The 18,031-nt window shown below is 49.9% G+C and overlaps 1 protein-coding gene and 1 pseudogene across 6 annotated transcripts; both read left to right on the top strand.

The window, feature by feature from the left end:
- The first annotated feature begins 1,090 nt into the window (after positions 1-1,090).
- On the top strand, positions 1,091-5,096 carry LOC125368417 (annotated as a pseudogene).
- A 2,927-nt stretch (positions 5,097-8,023) lies between these two features.
- On the top strand, positions 8,024-17,824 carry LOC125338688 (zinc finger protein 260-like). Of its 6 annotated transcripts, none has more exons than XM_048329629.1 (4): positions 8,024-8,209; positions 8,610-8,648; positions 11,741-11,867; positions 13,223-16,024. In XM_048329629.1, the coding sequence occupies exons 1-4, from the start codon at positions 8,108-8,110 to the stop codon at positions 15,481-15,483; spliced, it is 2,529 nt and encodes an 842-aa protein (XP_048185586.1). In that variant the 5' UTR covers positions 8,024-8,107; the 3' UTR covers positions 15,484-16,024. The 6 variants fall into 6 exon arrangements, 5 of the variants coding, with proteins under 5 accessions (XP_048185586.1, XP_048185587.1, XP_048185585.1 ...); XM_048329628.1 differs by having other exon boundaries at positions 8,069-8,209; positions 8,400-8,648; XR_007208348.1 differs by lacking the exon at positions 8,024-8,209 and adding an exon at positions 17,670-17,824 and having other exon boundaries at positions 8,280-8,648; positions 13,223-15,534.
- The last annotated feature ends 207 nt before the right edge of the window (positions 17,825-18,031 follow it).

Raw genomic sequence — 18,031 nt, 5'->3', positions numbered from 1 at the left:
TTAGCATGTGCAGAAAGCTGAGTTTAACTAGTACTGCCCCAGAAAAAGGAGAAAAGGTAGTTAGTTGTAGGCACCAGCGCGTAGCTGGGTCTGGGTGCTCCTTCGGAACTACATTACCCAGAGGGGGCCGCGCTTTCAGGAGCACTTCCTGCGAGCGTGCAGCGTCTGGGCGGGACTTCCGACATCCTGCAGAAATCTCAGCGCAGCCGCAGCGGAGGACCGGGCGGTGTCTGAACAGATGGGCGTGGAAAGAGGCGCCGATTCCCGCTGAGGGGGCGTGCGGGGCGGAACCAGTGGAGGCCCCGCTCGGGGGCCTGGGGCCGCGGCGCGGGGTGATGCTCCGGGCCATGGAGGTCCACGGGTGGGAGGTGCGTGCTCAGTCCGGCGCGAAGGCGCTGGCAGGTGAGCGGTGCGCGGCTCCCACGGCTCGGGCTCGGGGTGGAGCTCCGGGGCCGACCGCGGCGGCGAGCCCCCAGCGCACGCGAAGCGCGTCCTTCTTTCTGCCGGGAGCGGAGCGGGGAGTCGCGGCCCCTGCCGGCCTGCGCTGAGCGGTGAGGAGTCGCCCCGTCAGTCCCAGGGCGCAGGAAAAGACGTGGGGCGGGAGCCATGGGGAGCCGCGGGGGGCCGTGAAGGACCTGACTCCACTCGGATCCCGAGCCGCAGTGATTAAGATGGGGCCGGCAGGCCGGAGGGGCCGGCGAATGGACCTAAGCCGGGGATGGAGACGGTGGGAGCCCGTGGCTTTGATGTCATGCCCCAGACGGAGTCCAGCATCAGGCGAAGGTATGAACGCGCGGAGCGAAGCCCACCTGGGCGTCTGAGACGCATCAGTCGGTGCATGGACTGCCAGACCTCAGGCCTGGAGTTGTGCCCACTGGCAAGGGAGGCCCTGGACCTAGACACGGATTTAGGAGGACATTATTAAAGATGGCATTGAAGGGAGAGATGGAAGAGCCGAGGCCAAGTGCAGTTTTATTCAGGGTCATGTGACCCATGAGAGTGAGTTTGAGTACTTCATTAAGTTCTCAAGTAGAGCACCTCCTTAGCAAGCATGAACTCCTGAGTTCAACCCTAGTACGTACTGACACACACCCGTAGCTGTTCAGTTCACAATTTTAGAAGCAGCAAGCCCCAAGTGGCAGTGCTAACCCCAATGCAGACCACACGATGCATTGCATAACAGTTGTATGTTTGGGAAGAGAGATCACATGATCAGACAGTAGGTGAGAAGAAATTGAGGGTTTGGGCTCTTCCCCTCCTCCCCCAATCCTGGAGGCTTCATGCTTGCTGAGCAAGTGCTCTACTGCTTGATCCATGTCACCAAGCTTTGGGCTCGCTCATTAAAGCACTCCGGGATCCCGTAAAGGCTGTCCTGATCCTTTCCAGGGGCAGCTCCCCATCACCTGTGAACCTCCAATTTGAGTACTTCTCCTGGGAAATGTAGGAGCTCCTTAACAACACTCAAACTCTGCTGTCATGATAGAATGCTGTCTGCCTGTGTTAGACAGTTATCCCAGATTTCTTGTCTGGCTTGGCTTTTCTTTTTTTTTTTCTACAGAGATTGTTTCTTCTCACATATAGTAGGCACTGCTGTTTTCCCTGACCTCCTCTGGGTGCCAAGACTCAGCTGTTACCTAGTCTCCTCTCCCCTTCTCCCTCTTGCTTCCCAAAATCCCCTGGCTACCAAGCTTGATGTCCACCCAGTGGGATCCCATAATCCCACTTTGCTTTCTTCCTGGCAAGATGGCTGTCCACAGTCATGACACCTCTGGGCTCCAAGTTTACTTGCCTTTCTCCAGTTGATGCTTCCTTGAGTCAATCTGGGTCATGAGTTTCAGTTGTCCTCCTTATCGTTTGTGGAACCCACTTGATTCTGCAAGTCTTCATTTTTGTCATACTTTTCTTTGCCTCTTACATGATAGGTTACTCTGGGTTATTACCTTCACAGTTACCTCTCACCTTTTTCCACAGTGCCCTACTTGTGTCTTCCAGATCCTTTGTAATCATGGAATGGTGGCAAGGATGAGAACTCTGGGCACCTGATCAAGAGGGCATGACTCTTGTCGCATTGGGAGGGGCATGGACTGGACCTGGTGACAGTTGGAGGAAAGCATGACCTCAGGTAGTACCAGCAGCTTGTCTGTGTCCACCAGTGTTTGATGCCAGGGCAAAGAACACACCTTATTCTTTTTCCCCATCCCAGATGCTCTTGTCATTTTTGTTTTTATTTATTTCTTTTCTTTTCTTTTGTGTGTGTGGGGGCGGGGGGTCTGTCATGGAGCTTGAACTCTGGGCCTAGGCACTGTTCCTGAGCTCTTCACTTCAAGGCTAGGGCTCTACCACTGTGAGCCACAGCACCACTTCTGGTTTTCTGGTCGTTAACTGTAGATAAGAGTCTCACAGGGCTGGGGATATGGCCTAGTGGCAAGAGAGCTTGCCTCCCATACATGAAGCCCCCAGTTCGATTCCCCAGCACCACATATACAGAAAATGGCCAGAAGTGGCACTGTGACTCAAGTGGCAGAGTGCTAGCCTTGAGCAAAAAGAAGCCAGGGACGGACAGTGCTCAGGCCCTGAGTCCAAGGCCCAGACTGGCAAAAAAAAAAAAAAAAAAAGAATCTCAGACTTTCCTGCCAGTACTGGCTTTGAACTGCAATCCTCAGATCTCAGCCGCCTGAGTAGCTAGGATTACAGGTGTAAGCCACCAGCGCCTGGCTATTTCTTTGTTTTCTTGTTCTGTGGTACTGGAGTTTGAACTAAAGTCTGCTGCAGAGTCACATCTTAAGCCCTTTTCGCACTGGTTATTAGTGTGTATGTCTGTGTAGATAGTGCCAGGGCTTTGAACTCTGGCTCAGCTTGTTGGCTCAGAGCTGGTGTTCTACCACTTGAGCCATGCCTCTAGTCCAACATTTTGCTGGTTAATTGGAGGTGGAATCTCCTGGACTTTTCTGCTTTGGCTGGCCTTGAACTGCAGTCCTCCTGATTTCAGTCTTCCAAGTATGCTGGTAAATGTGAGCCATAGTGCTTGGCTCCTGTTTTTATTTCTGACTCAGGTCTGTCCTTCCCCACTTCCTACTAGAATGTTCTTCTATTATGCCCTCTATAGTACTCACCAGTCACTCCGTTTTTAACTTCATGTTCCTGGGCTTGAACATGTGTTTCTACAGACACTTACCTGTCACCAGCAATGAACCAAGGCCTTGCTAAAAGCCATTTGCCTCAGTTTAGGTTGGAGATACTGAGTACCTTTTCTCCCTGCCCTGTGTCTCTTCCTGTGTTTTTTGTCTGTCATAAGGGCTCTCTTCATTCTCTGACCTTTATGTCCTGTAATATATGGCAGGCTTTCAACTTGATCTTAGCCTTGTTCTACTAAAAACTCTGCAGACTTAATCAAGAGTATACCATGCAGACGTTTTTTATGAGACTGCCCCTTCGAAGCCGGCATGTGTATATCAACAGTATTGTTCTTCCTGCAGGCTGTTGGCGTGCCACGAAGGATGAAGAGGCCTCTTGTGAGCAGAACATTTCAGTGGCAGGGTCATATGTTAAAACTTCCAAGGCAGATTCCTCCTCTCAGTCAGTTCACCCCTATGACAAATGCATCCCCATCCTGAAAGATCTTTTCCATGTGGATAAATACCAGGGACCATGACATGGACTAGAAACATACCCACGTGGGGCCTGTGGGAGGCGGTTCTGGCTCGCTGCAAGCTTTTGCCAGAACCTAAAACATGACAGCCTAGAAAATCCTTCACGGAGAGACACCTGGCTGGTGAGGCTGGCCTCACCAGCCAGGAACTGCAAGATATGTATGGAACCATACTTGTCTGTGAAGCTGTTTACATATGGTATGGAGCACAAGAGCCTCCAGGCAAGTTTGGGCCATCACCAGCAAAATACCACCAACGGGAAGGAGAGAGAGAAGACTGAGTACGGGGAAGCCTTTCCTGCTGGGCAAATCCACTATACATGTGATGAATGTGGGAAAGCGTTCAGTCGCAAAGACACACTCATCCAACACCAGAGAATCTACAGTGGCAAAAAGCCTCACTAGTGCGGAGAGTATGGGAAAGCCTTCAGTCGCAAAGCAACCCTCATCCAGCACCAAAGGATCCACACTGGAGAAAGGCCTTACGAGTGCAATGAGTGTGGGAAAGCCTTCACTCAGAAAGACAACCTTACTCAGCACGAGAGGACGCACACTGGAAAAATGCCTTACAAGTGTGGTGAGCGTGGGAAGCACTTCAACCATCACTCCAACCTGATCATGCACCAGAGAGTTCACAATGGAGCAAGGCCTTACAAGTGCAGTGATTGTGGGGAAGTCTTCAGACACAAATCCACACTGGTTCAGCATGAGAGCATTCACACTGGAGAAAATCCTTACAGTTGCAGTAGTTGTGGAAAGTCCTTTGGCCATAGATATACCCTTGTTAAACATCAGCGAACCCACACTGAGACATAGCCCTTTGAGTGCACTGAATGTGGGAAGTTCTTCAGTCAAAGCTCTGACTTCATGGCACACCAGCAAGTTCACACTGGAGAGCAGCCTTTTGTGTGCGGCCGATGTGGGAAGGACTTCATCAGAACATCTCACCTCGTTCACCATCAGAAAGTCCATACTGGAGAAAGGCTGTACGCATGCCGCAAGTGTGGAAAAGCCTACAGCCTAAGCTCCCATCTTAACTGGCACCAGAAAATTCATGCTGCAAGAAGGCTTTAGGTGTGCTCTCCATATGGCAAGTGACCCAGTCAGGTACGGAACCTCTCAAGTGTTGGACATTCACATGGGAGGAGGCCATAGGAAGCTTTTGAGAGCTACTTTGCACTTTTGGATTTGCCAGAACCAGAGTTGTCCCTTTCAACACAAACAGCTGCAATAAAACCATCTCAGTGCGTCCACATTAGTCACCTTAACATCCTATGGGGACACACAGCTGTGTCTTCTAACCAATCCCTGCAGTGAATTGTGAGACATCTGACATCAGTGTTAATTCTTGTTCCCTCCCCTCTCACCGACGTGGTAATACATGTGACCATCTTCAGCCACGAGAACCTTGTATTCTTTTGGTTGGCAGAAGTTTACTTTTTTTTTCATGGATATTGTTGGTTTTATTTGAAATGTTTATTTTGTTTGTTTGAGACAGGGCCTCGCTGTGTTGCCCAGGCCAGCCTCAAATGCCTGGGCTCAAGTGGTCCTCGGTGACTCGGGCAGGCCTCCAGCAGCTGAGACTACAGACATGTGCCACTGTACCCTGTTCTTTCATGAAGTTTGTCCTGGACTTCAGCCTCTCAAGTCACCCGTGCTTGAGAAGTTCTTGCCTCGTGTTGCTCTGGTTTCTAATAATAAGTGCCTTATAACTTAGGCCATCGTTAATTCTGGGCGTCCTTTTCTCAGTCAGATGGTTTGTCTCTTACAAACTGCAGAGGTTAGCAACTTTTGTGGGAGCTTCCAACATGGTGTACCTCCCCAACATAGTGAGCCTCCATCGGGGCATAGGTTAGTGGAAAACAAGTTAATATAGTCCAGTTTGGGTGTTCACTTCTACTATTGGTGAAAGCATCTTGGGTAATGATTCGAATCCCTGTCGGTTTCAGAGTTGAGGGCCACATATTACCTTATAAGAGTATATGTAGGAGAGACTTTACTTCAGCCCCTTCATCAATTCAATCCCTTCCCTTTGCTTCCTGCTCTTTAGTGGTTCTTGGGGATATTCTACCACACTTGTTCCCCTGACAGCTGTTTGCTGAGACTTGGGTCATTTTTTTCATCAAAGTGAAAAGACTGCACCCTTCACCCCTCCCCCTGCAGCACGTTTTGACATCCCTGCAGTGTACCCACACCTACCCCTGGAGTGACAGAACAACACCCCACAGTGTACTTACAACTACACCTGGAGTGCCAGAACAACACCCTGCAGTGTACCCACACCCACCCCTGGAGTGACAGAACAAGAATACGTTGAAAGAGCACTGCACACAGTGACTCTAGCTTTGGGCTTGGCTACATGAACAAGGACGTCTGTGTGTGTGTGTGTGTGTGTGTGTGTGTGTGTGTGTGTGTGTGTGTGTGTGTGTAATAGTGATGAGAATCCAGAGTGGAGGCTGTAGGCCAGGACCATGGAAAAGCCCTCAACAGGATCACCGGGTGGAGGGAGAGGAGGCGGGGCAGGAGGTACAGCGCCTCCTCACAGCGTTCAGAGCCTGTCCAGTAGAAGGCCCTGCCATGCTAGACCTTTCCCTCGACTGCCCATCTCCTGGCTGTGCTCTAGGTTCCTCACAGGGGCATCCTGCCTGTTAGGAAGGTGGAAGAAATAGAACAGGCCATACTCAGTCTCAACAGGCGAGGACTGTTTATTGAGGTACAGTGAGGGCAGCAACCTTGTTGTGGGAATGGAGTTTGTGCTAGGAGGTGGAGTTGGGGTCAGGCTTATATTGGTCTTAAGGAGGAAAAAACAAAATACAAAACAGGCTGTAGTCACTTAGGGGCTAGGGGCAGGTACTTTTGGCAAGGCTCAGAATAGAATGTTCCACCTGCAGTGACCAGAATGGTGGTCAAGCACGTCCACGTGCACCTGGTGTTTTGCTTAACATAGGGAAGTAAGGCAGGTCAATCCTTCACTGCCAATCCAAACCATTTGCCCTCTTCTGGGTCTACCTTTGGAGGTCCTATTGACCCCTCCTGGTGAAGGGACTCTCCAGCCCCCAGGTGCAGGAATGTGGGTGGGGGGGGGGAGGGTGTGGCCTGAATGTAGGTAGGAGCCATCTGAACCTATAAGCAGGACACCCACAAGACATTTTAAATCATAATACAAGTTGCATCCTCAGTGCTGTAGCCAGTCTCATTAACAATAATACCATAGGAGTGGTACCCAGATATCCTGATTTCTGCACAACCCGGCTGCAATTGACCAGCTAAAGCCAAAGTCAGCTCTGGCCTGACCTTTTGTATATCTGATTAATGCCTACTCTGTGTATAACTAGTTTGTATAAAACCCAGGGCTTCCCCTCCCGCGCCATCCAAATGTCTTTCTGACACTAGGTCAACATCCATAAACTATCCTCTCCGAAAGGTGGTAGTGGTCTCTGCTGCTCTGTGCTGCCATCACATTTGGAGGCCTCAGCAAGATCTCTTCTTCCTACCCGTAGTTGGTGTTCGAGAGCGTCTCTGAGGGTCCTCCACCAGGCCAGTGAGGAGGAGAGCAGGTGCCACCTGATGATGTTCCAGAGCCTCTCAAGACATCCCAAGCCTACCTCTTAGAGGCAGGTGCCCTGTGTGGGTGATAAACAAGATCTGTTCGGTATTTTGGCAAGTTCACCCATGGGTCTCCCTGAGTTGGGTGATTGACTTTGCAAAGAATCCATCCTATGGCCCCACCTAGTCTGGCCCCTACCCACATTCTAGCCATAACCCCACCAGGCCACACACTGGCCACATTCCGGGTGCTAGGAGAGGTGCTTTGTCTCCAACTTGACCTCAGTCTGCTCAGCTCAGCTGACTTTCCTGAGAATGATGCAGCCCTAGGGCAGGTGAGTGGACAGAGCAGGACTGAATCCAGGGCGGGGCACCCAATATCTACTGGGGTTGTGCTGCTGAGCTTCACCTCTAACCAGGGCAACCTTTAGGAGCTCCAGGCCTAGGGCAATGGCACCAGGGATTTTTTGCCAAGCAAGTGACAGAATCCCAAAGCAAAGCCATTCGGCTCAAACACACACAAGACAAGACCACCCCAGCTTCAGATCTCAGAATTGCCGTGGGGTAGTCACTGGGAATCTCCCAGCCCCGGGCCTGGGGCTAGGTGGGCTCCGGCTCTGGGTGGAGTCTGGGCCCCAGAATTCCAGCTATTTAGGTGTGGCAATTCCAGCTATTTAGGTGCAGCCTAGAGCCCAAGAAACCACATTTCCCACAATACCCCCAGCAGAGTGGCAGAAGCTTAAGCCAATGAGCGTAGAAAACGCCCACCTCCGTTATCATAGCGCATGGTTCGGGGCGGGACTTCCGGCGTCGCTGCCCGGTGTTCCTCGGAGGTGTTGATAGGTCGCGTTTCGTGGGTGTAACTACCGGAGCGTGGAGTCGGCGTGGAAGCGGGCGCGGCCCGGGGCGCGCATGGACTGGATCGTCCTCGCGGCCCGTCGGGGTAGTCGGCCTGCCGGCGGCGGCCGCTCCGGAGTCCCGGCGCTGCGCCCCGAGCCCGGTGGCTGCGCTCAGGTGAGTGCGGCGGCCGCGGTTCCTCACCTGCGCCCCGGGGAGCCGCGGCCTCTAGTCCTCGGAACCCGGGTGGGAAGGAGCCCAGCGCAGGGAAGCGGGCGCTGCTGTCCCCGGCTGACAGGACTCTGGTGACTGCAGTGTCCTGTTGGGGCTCTTGAGCCGGCGGATTCGACCCCTGCCTTGCAAACAGGAATTGTAACCCCGTTCCCGGGCCCTGGAGCCTTGGAGCATGCTGGCAGGTGGCGGCAACCTGTAATGCCACGTATGTTGAGGGTCAGCATTGAGGATGGAGGCCCAGAAACAATCCATACATTGGGTCACGGGCTGTGCGGGAGCCGAGGGAGGCCTAAGCTGGTGCAGCCTCTGCCCTGATAACTCTCCTCCCATGACCCTCCCACAGATGGCCACGACGACAGCAGCACTTGCGGATGGTACCCAGGTGAGTGAGTGGGCATATATAGGGCTTAACAAGGAAGCAGAAAATAGAAAATGGGTATGGTCTCTTGGGGACCCAGGGGAATGTCCTTGGCCAGGTCCACAGTGGAATGCACCACCTGGTTCGAGGGGCTATTGTCTCCTGGGAACCGAGGGTGGTGTCCTTGACCGGGCCCAGTTAGAATAACCTGCCTGCGGACAGGCACATGCTCAAGCCTGTTCCTGTGCACCTATTGTCTTGCTCCGCCTGGGGGACTAAGGCTGGAGTCAGTCCTTTCGATGGGGCTTTTGGCAGTTTTCTAATGACCTTATTTTAACGATGTTTGGGCCAGTAGATATTGGGAAGTGTATTGTTCCTAAGAAGAGAGGAGTACACGTTTCTGTTGGAGATATCACCCTCTGCTTGTAGCTGGTTGGTGGGATGGTGGTGATTGTGCTGTAGGTGACAAGTTTCCCTCTTCTGATTACAAGTTTCTATGAGAGTAGCCATGCTGGATGGCTCTAGGACCTTTCCCCCACTGCATGCTTATGAGACCATGTTTCAGGGCCCTCCATTCAGAACAGTGAGGACCTTGTGTGGCAGCATGTCAATTTTTGATTGGATGAGGTTGCAGAGGGGTCTGTGTATAAAGTCTCATTGACCAAGCTGGGAGTGTGCCCAACAGGTAAGGCATTTTACCTTTATTTTTAGGACTCGAGTTGAGTGCTTGTACTGTGTCACACAGCAGGTTAGAATTAGCACTGAGAACTGAGGCTCAGATAATTTCATCCAGGCTCTAGGAGATCTTCAGCCAATGGGAGGCCTTTGTAGTCATTTCCTGCATTACCCATAGGCTTCTTGACTGCAGAAGAGCTTGTGGTCCCTGAGCAAGTGGAAGGTACAAAGTAGAGCAGGTTCAGATTCCTCACAGTCATCCCCTTAGACTCTGTCTCTGAATTATTTTTGGGACTCTTCTGCCACTCTTCCAGCCTTGATTGTTGGTAACTGAGTGAACTCAGGGTCTTACACTTGTTAGGGAGAAATTCTAACACTTGAGCCATATCTCCAGTCAATTTTTTTTTTTTGCCAGTCCTGGGGCTTGGACTCAGGGCCTGAGCACTGTCCCTGGCTTCCTTTTGCTCAAGGCTAGCACTCTGCCACTTGAGCCACAGCGCCACTTCTGGCCGTTTTCTATATATGTGGTGCTGGGGAATCGAACCCAGGGCCTCATGTATACGAGGCAGGCACTCTTGCCATAAGGCCATATCCCCAGCCCTCCAGTCAATTTTTACATTGGGCTGTTTTTTGTGGGTTTTTTTTTTTTTTCAGTCATGAGGGAGCTTGAACTAAGGGCCTGGGTGTTGTCCTTGAGCTCTTTTGTTCCAGGGTAACACTCTACCACTTTGAGCCACAGGTCCACTTCTGGTTTTCTGGTCATTAGTCGTTAATTGGAAGTAAGAGTCTCACAGAATTTCTTACCTGGACTAGCTTTGAACTGCAGTCCTCAGGTCTCAGTCTCCTGAGTAGCCAGGATTACAGGTGTGAACCACCAGCTACATTTGTTTTTGTTTTACTGGCCCTGGAGCTTGGGCCTGGGCTCTCTGTCCCTGAACTCAAGGCTAGTACTCTACCACTTGGGCCACAGCACCATTTCTGGCTTTTTCTGTTTAGTGGTACTAAAGAATTGAACCCAGGGCTGGGGATATGGCCTATATATGAAGCCCTGGGTTAATTCCTCAGCACCACATATACAGAAAACGGCCAGAAGTGGCGCTGTGGCTCAAGTGGCAGAGTGCTAGCCTTGAGCAAAAAGAAGCCAGGGACAGTGCTCAGGCCCTGAGTCCAAGCCCCAGGACTAGCAAAAAAATAAATAAAATAATGGAACCCAGGGTTTCATGCATGCTAGACAAGCACTCTACCACTAAGCCACATTCCCAGCCCCATATTAGTTTTTTTGTGTTTTGTTTTGTTTTTTTTTTGCCAGTCCTGGGCCTTGGACTCAGGGCCTGAGCACCATCCCGGGCTTCTTCCCGCTCAAGGCTAGCACTCTGCCACCTGAGCCACAGTGCCCCTTCTGGCCGTTTTCCATATATGTGGTGCTGGGGAATCGAACCGAGAGCTTCATGTGTAGGAGGCAAGCACTCTTGCCACTAGGCCATATTCCCAGTGCCATATTAGTTATTTTTAAGGTTGGGTTTAGTTTTATGCCAAGGCTGATCAGGTCTTCTATCCTCCCACTTGGGCTTCCCTGCTTTGCAGAGAATGACAGGCATGCACCACTGGGCCCAGCCATTGTGCTTTCCCCATAGCTGGGAAAACAGGCACCTGCTGCTGCACCCAACCCATTGGTTGAGATGGCTTGATGTTTTTGCTTGAACCCCCAGTATATGCCTCCCGGGTTGTTAGGATTATTATGAGTGTGAGCCACCAACTGAGTTTTGGAGGTCTGGGTTGCCACTAGAATATTATTGTGGTAGAGCCCCTCACAAAAGTTGGTATGAGAGTCGTTGGCATGGTAACATCTATGAAGATAGTATAACCTGGCAGGTTGCCAGTACTTCAAAGTGAGGAGCAAGCGATGGGATCAGAGGCCTTGGAGTGACAGGTGGAATATAGAACAGAAATCAGAGTGCTTTTATTCACTCTGTACAGACATGCTAGACTTTTGTTATGACTGTTGTTGTTGTTGTTGTTGTTGTTGTTGTTGTTTTGTTTTTGGCCAGTCCTGGGCCTTGGACTCAGTGCCTGAGTACTGTCCCTGGCTTCCTTTTGCTCAAGGCTAGCACTCTGCCACTTGAGCCACAGCGCCACTTCTGGCCGTTTTCTGTATATGTGGTGCTGGGGAACTGAACCCAGGGCCTCATGTATACGAGGCAAGCTCTCTTGCCACTAGGCCATATACCCAGCCCCTTGTTGTGACTCTTGAAGTCTGAGGAGTCAGGCTGGCGGACAATGATTTTTGGGGCACAGTTGTGCATGCATCTGGCCCGTGGTGGAAGGCCACTAGGGTGGGACTTGGAATGCAGGTTGTCAGGTGAGGGGGGGGGGGTGAATCAGCTTGGAATCAGTCCTAGGACAGAGTCTTATTGTGGAATATTCTTTTCTGACCATGGCAGGCCAGTGGGACCTTCGACGATGTGGTCATTCACTTCTCCCAGGAGGAGTGGGAGTTCCTTAATCCCGACCAGAGGCACATGTACCTCAGTGTGATGCTGGAGACCTTTGCACTTTCAACTTCCATAGGTGAGATTGTCACACACACTCGTGTGTCCTGGTATCAGGCCATACTGTTTTCCCCAGAGGGCTCTTCTAATCATCCACTTTTTTGTCACATATGTTGTGTGTACTGTTGCTGAGCAGTGTGCATTGCCCTGAGCAACCCTGATGGTTCCTGCTCTGATAGATGCAGCCTGGGATTTGAGAGGAAGGTGTCTCCAATCAGCCTACTGGATCTTCCCTTGCTTGCTCTTTTCCCTGGCTGGCTGTTTAGACCCACAACTTTCTCCACTAATTATGTCTTGGTATTACACTGGCAATTGGCAGGTCAGCTCTCTACTCCTTTAACCATGCCTCCAGGCCCCTTTTACATTGGTTTTATTGAGATGGAATCCTGATTTTTTTTTTTTTTTTTTTTTTTTTGGTGGGAGGTTTAAACTCAGGGCACACTGTCCTGAGCCTCTCTGCGCTCAAGGCTAGTGCTCTACCACTTGCCACAGCACCACTCTGGCTTTCTCTGCGTAGTTCATCAGAGCTAAGTCTAATAGACTTTCTTGCCCCAGCTAGCTTTGAATCACTACCCTCAGATCTCAGCCTCCTGAGTCTCTAGGATTACAGGCCTGAGCCACTGGCACCTGGCTCCTCCAGTCTTTTTGCCTGAGCCTTGATCCCCGATATCTGCCCAGGTCCTGTCTTGGCCTCCGAATCTTGTTCATGTGTCTCTCATAAACTGCAACTGGGGCTTATGGAGAATCCTGGTTTCTTTTTTTTTTTTTTTTGCCAGTCCTGGGGCTTGGACTCAGGGCCTGGGCACTGTCCCTGGGCTTCTTTTTTTGCTCAAGGCTAGCACTCTACCACTTGAGCACAGCGCCACTTCCGGCTTTTTCTGTATATGTAATACTGAGGAATCGAACCCAGGGCTTCATACATGCAAGACAAGCACACTACCACTAAGCCAGCCCTGTTCTTTAATACTTCTAAACACACTTTACATTGAGTTTCCATGAGCCATGGAGTGAGACAGCCCTTTATGTGGTATGTTTCTCTTTCCTGCCAGCAAGTGGTACTGTAGGAGACTGAAGTGGTAAGTCCAGGGAACTTCATGGCAGGGTGCAACAGTGCCACGAGGTGGCATTGCTGGTTCGCAGCGTTTCAGAGCAGTGAAGCGTTGCTAGGGAGCTTCCCTACATGCAAGCTCACCACCACGTTCATATTCTGAAAATACTCCTCCGGGGCTGGCACTGCTGCTCTCTGCGGTAGAGTGCATGTGTAGCATGGGAAAATCTCTGTGATCCCCAGCAACTCCAAGGAAGAAATCCTGTGGACTCATCTCCCGCCCACCATAGTCTGCAGGCATCTTACCATGGTTTCTCTGATCCCAGGTTGTGGCCATAGAGTAGAAGATAAGGAGGCATCTACACAGAATGCTTCTGAGGAAGGCACGTCGCACGTGAGGACTCCATGGGCAGAGCTGCCTACTCAGAAGCCTCACCAGTGTGACACCTGTATCCTGGCTCTGAAAGATATCTTTCATTTGTCGGATCCACCTGTGCAGAAGCTGTACCTGGCTGGGCCGTGTGCAAAGCCTCCCCAGCACCAGAAGCTCCACACTGGGAAGAAAGACTTGAAGGAGGATATGGACAGGGATTCACTCAGGAAAAGCCGGGAATTGTGTACGCCAGGGAAGCCCTTCCACTGTGAGGCTGATTGCAAGAATTTCCCGGCTTCACCAGACCAGGTCTTTCATCATGGTGAGAATACAAGTAACTCTGAGTTTGGGGAACCCTTTGGCCAGAAAGACAGTCATTACAAGCTGTTTAAACGCAAAAACACTTCCAGTCACAGAAATGCGGCTGTCCATAATCTGAAGGTCTGTAGTGGAGTGAGTCATTATGAGCAGAGCAAGTGTGAGAGCCTGAGGCCGGGCGAGCACTCACATGATCACCAGGGAGGGCGTGCTGGGGAGCGGCCTTACAAGTGTGGAGAATGCGGCAAATTCTTTAAGCGAGCATATACCCTGGCTGTACACCAGAGATCCCACACCGCAAAAGTGTCTTATAAGTGTAAAGGATGTGGAAAATCCTTTAAGCATGTGAGTAGCCTTAATATACACAAGACAACCCACACTGAAGAACGGCCTTTTCAGTGTGGAGAGTGTGGGAAATCCTTCAAGCGTGTGAGTACCCTTAATGCACACAAGAAAATCCACACCGGTGAGCGGCCTTTTCAATGTAGAGAGTGTGGCAAAACGTTTGTACGGTTGGGTTCCCTCACTGTACACCGGAGAGTGCACACGGGAGAACGGCCTTACTCCTGTAGAGAGTGTGGGAAATCCTTTAAGAACATGAGCGCTCTCAGTGTCCACAAGAGAATCCACACTGGTGAGAGGCCTTTTGAATGTAGAGAGTGTGGCAAAACGTTTGTACGGTTGGGCTCCCTCACTGTACACCAGAGAGTGCACACTGGAGAACGGCCTTATGAGTGTGGAGAGTGTGGGAAAACCTTTGCCTGCGCAAGCACCTTCATGATACACCAGAGAATCCACACCGGTGAAAGGCCTTACACTTGTCAAGAATGTGGGAAGTCATTTAAAAAAAGGGATGTCCTTAATACTCATCAGAGAGTCCACACTGGAGAGAAACCTTTTGAATGTAGTCACTGTGGGAAAGCATTTAAGCGAATGGCTTCTCTTAAGGTACACGAGAGAACCCACACTGGAGAAAGGCCCTTTGAGTGTAAAGAATGTGGGAAATCCTATACAGGAAGATACGCCCTTTTGGCACACCAGATGCTCCACACGGGAGAAAGGCCTTATGAATGCAGAGACTGTGGGAAAGCATTCAAGCTAAGTGGGGCCCTAACAGCACACAGAAAGATCCACACTGGAGAGAGGCCTTATGAATGCAGAGAATGCGGGAAGTCATTTAGAAAGAAATATGGACTCACTGTGCACCATGCAATCCACAGGGCAGAAAGGCCTTATGAATGCAGAAAATGTGGGAAATCTTTTAAGCGAGCAACAGATGTGACCATACACCAGAAGGTCCACACTAGAGAAAGACCATATGAATGTAGAGAGTGTGGGAAAGCATTTAAGCGGATGGCTTCTCTTCAGATACATAAGAGACTCCACACCGGAGAACGGCCTTATGAATGTAGAGTGTGTAGGAAAGCCTTTAAGAGGTCAACTGAACTTACTGAGCACCTGAAAGTCCACAGTGGAGCACGGCCTTATGACTGCAGAAAATGCGGCAAGTCCTTTAAGCGAGCGGCTGAACTTACTGTGCACCAGAGAGTGCACACTGGGGAGCGGCCTTACAAGTGTGGAGAGTGTGGGAAGTCCTATAAGCAAAGGGGTGTCCTTATCGTGCACCAGAGAATCCACACTGTAAAGCCTTATGAGTGCAGAGACTGTGGGAAGTTCTTTACACAAAGAGGTGACCTGAATGTACACCAGAGGGTGCACACTGGAGAAAGGCCTTATGAGTGTGAAAAATGTGGGAAGGCATTTAAAAAGAGACATGCGCTTAATGTACACCGTGTCACCCACACCGGAGAAAGGCCTTTTGAGTGCAGACAGTGTGGGAAATCTTTTATTCAACGCTCCCATCTTACTGTTCACTGCAAGATTCATGCTGGGTAAAAGTCTCACAAACTCAGTGAATGTGCAGAAGCTTTTGGACATAGAAGTGATGTGGGTTCATTCACCATGTTATCAGTGGCCAGTGTGGAAAGGGTTGGTTTTTATGAAAGAGCTCACCTCATTGTGAATAGGGAAGTTCACACTTAGGAAAGGGATTTATGAGTGTGAAGAAAGTAGGAAAGTGATTGGGCCCCAAACCAGTGTAGTTCATCACCATAAAGTTTACAATGAGAAAACTATGATTGTGGTCATCGTGGGAAGTTCTTTAACCAAGATCTTGTGTCATGAGAGTAAGACTTTATGAGTGAAGCAAATGTAGGGTGTCTGAGTCTCCTTTTCCTTTTTTCCTGTTAGTTGTGCAAGGGAGAGGGTTCTATGAGGACATTTCCATCCATGTTCAAAGTGTATCCCAGTCAACTTCTTTCACCCTTCCCAACCCACTACCCCTTAAAATACTTTGAACAGATTTCATTGTTCTATTTTTACACATGAAAATAAACACCTTTGTTTGGCTTCCTTTTACACCACAGGTGGTTTTGGGTTTTTTGGTTTTTGTTGGGTTTTTTTGTTTGTTTGTTTTGGCCAGTCCTGGGGCTTGAACTCAGGGCCTGAGTACTGTCCCTGGCTTCCTTTTGCTCAAGGCTAGCACTCTACCACTTGAGCTACTTCCAGCCTTTTCTGTTTGTGTGGTGCTAAGGAATCAAAGCCAGGGCTTCATGCATGCTAGGCACTCTACCACAAAGCCATATTCCCAGACCCCACAGAGGGTATTCTTAAAGGGGGCAATGGTGAAAATTATTTTTGCCTCATGCCTACTCTTGTGGGAGCAGCTTTAAACCCCAGGAGAATTTTTCTGTTTACTTAAAGAGCCTTTGTTGTGAATCCCTCTGCCCGAAGTGGACTCCCACCCTTTTCCTCTCTTGTGACTACAGCTACAGCGTAAGAATTCCAAGAGCAGCCCTGGGTTTCTGTTCTCTCTTGGCCTCTGCCCAGAGTGAAGTCCATTGCCACTGTCCTCAGGGGCCATCCCCTTTCCCCGAATTGCACAGTGGGCAAAGCTAACCTGATGCTCTGGGCAAGGTGCATATGTCTGCACTTCCATTTCTTGACAGACATCTTGAGAAACCACAGTTCTCATTTCAACTGTATCTTATTTGCCTAGTGATCATGCCACAAGACAACTGGATTAGAACCAAAGGGACTTAATCCTGGTTTAATGTGGGCTTATCCACTTCTCAAAAGTTGTCAATCTCAGTTGATGTTTCTGAACTCATAGACAGAAATGTAACTGCCTCCTGTTCCTGTACACTAATAAATTTGTTCTTGAATCCACCTAGCATTATGGTGGTTGATTTAATCATACTGGGTGAGATCACCAAGACCTAGGGTCCATTTATATGATGGAGGGGTTGGGCAATATTTATGGAACCCTCTACCACAATAATGTGTCCCAGGATAGACAGTACAGTGGTGGAGAGTATGTCCTGCTTTAATTTCCTTGGGGGTGGGGGCCATCCTGGGGCTTGAACTTGGCCTGGGAGTTGTTCCTGAGCTTCCTTTGCTCAAGGCTAGTGCTCTACCACTTGAGCCACAGTGCCACCTCCAGCTTTTTCTGAGTTTATTGGAGAGAAGTCTGATGGACTTTTCTGCCCAGGATGGCTTTGAGTATCAGTCCTCAGATCTCAGCTTGTGAGTGGCTAGAAATACAGGAGTGAGCCACTGGAGCCCAGCTTTAACTGCTTCAATTTTTACAATGTAGGCTGTTGCCCAAAACCTCCAGTGGAATACACAGGACTTTATTGCCCTAATTTGTGGCCTGGAAGTTTTCATGTTTTGTGATGCCTGAGGTCATCTGGAGAGAGGAGTTTGATGTGAATAGTTACATCAAGTCTGGAAGTAGCATGCATCTGTTCATATGTCAGAGCAGGTGCCATCAAGTGGCAGCTGTTCTGAGAGAGCATTTCCTCACATGATCCGAAGAGGGATGTGCTCTGATGTTTACAATTCTGCTACTTCAATAATACCACTCACATAGAAAACCACTAACACATTTGAGAGGACAGTATGGATCCAGACACAACTCTTGACCTGTAGGTGCAGACATTGGAGTCAACATGGCATTAAGCCTGGAGCACCCACAAATACCAATTCTGGTTGTATTCATACTGTCACCTGTTCTATCACAGGGCAATGCAGGAATTGAGCAACTAGATTCTGGAGCAAGCATGAGTATATTCCGTGTTGACACTGAACAAGGGAACTGATATTCAACCTGGCTAGGACCCAATTTCCTCATCAATATGATGGAAACAATATCAGTCTGAAAGTTGCACATTTTAAGCTTAATATTAGTAAGGAAATAACAAAATTGTATTACATATCTTCAATGTGTATGAGTGCACGCCTGCACATATGCCAGTACTAGGGCTTGAACTCTGGGTCTTGGTATTTCCTGAGCTTTTTTGCTCAAGGTGAGCACACTGTCAGCTTAGCTGCAGCTCCACTTTTGGTTTTTCATTGGTTAATTGGAGATAAGAGTCTCACAGAC

The sequence above is a fragment of the Perognathus longimembris genome, chromosome 20, assembly GCF_023159225.1.
Source record: "Perognathus longimembris pacificus isolate PPM17 chromosome 20, ASM2315922v1, whole genome shotgun sequence".
Lineage (NCBI taxonomy): Eukaryota > Metazoa > Chordata > Mammalia > Rodentia > Heteromyidae > Perognathus > Perognathus longimembris.
Note: the sequence above shows the minus strand (reverse complement) of the source record. Positions and strands in the feature narration are given on the sequence as shown.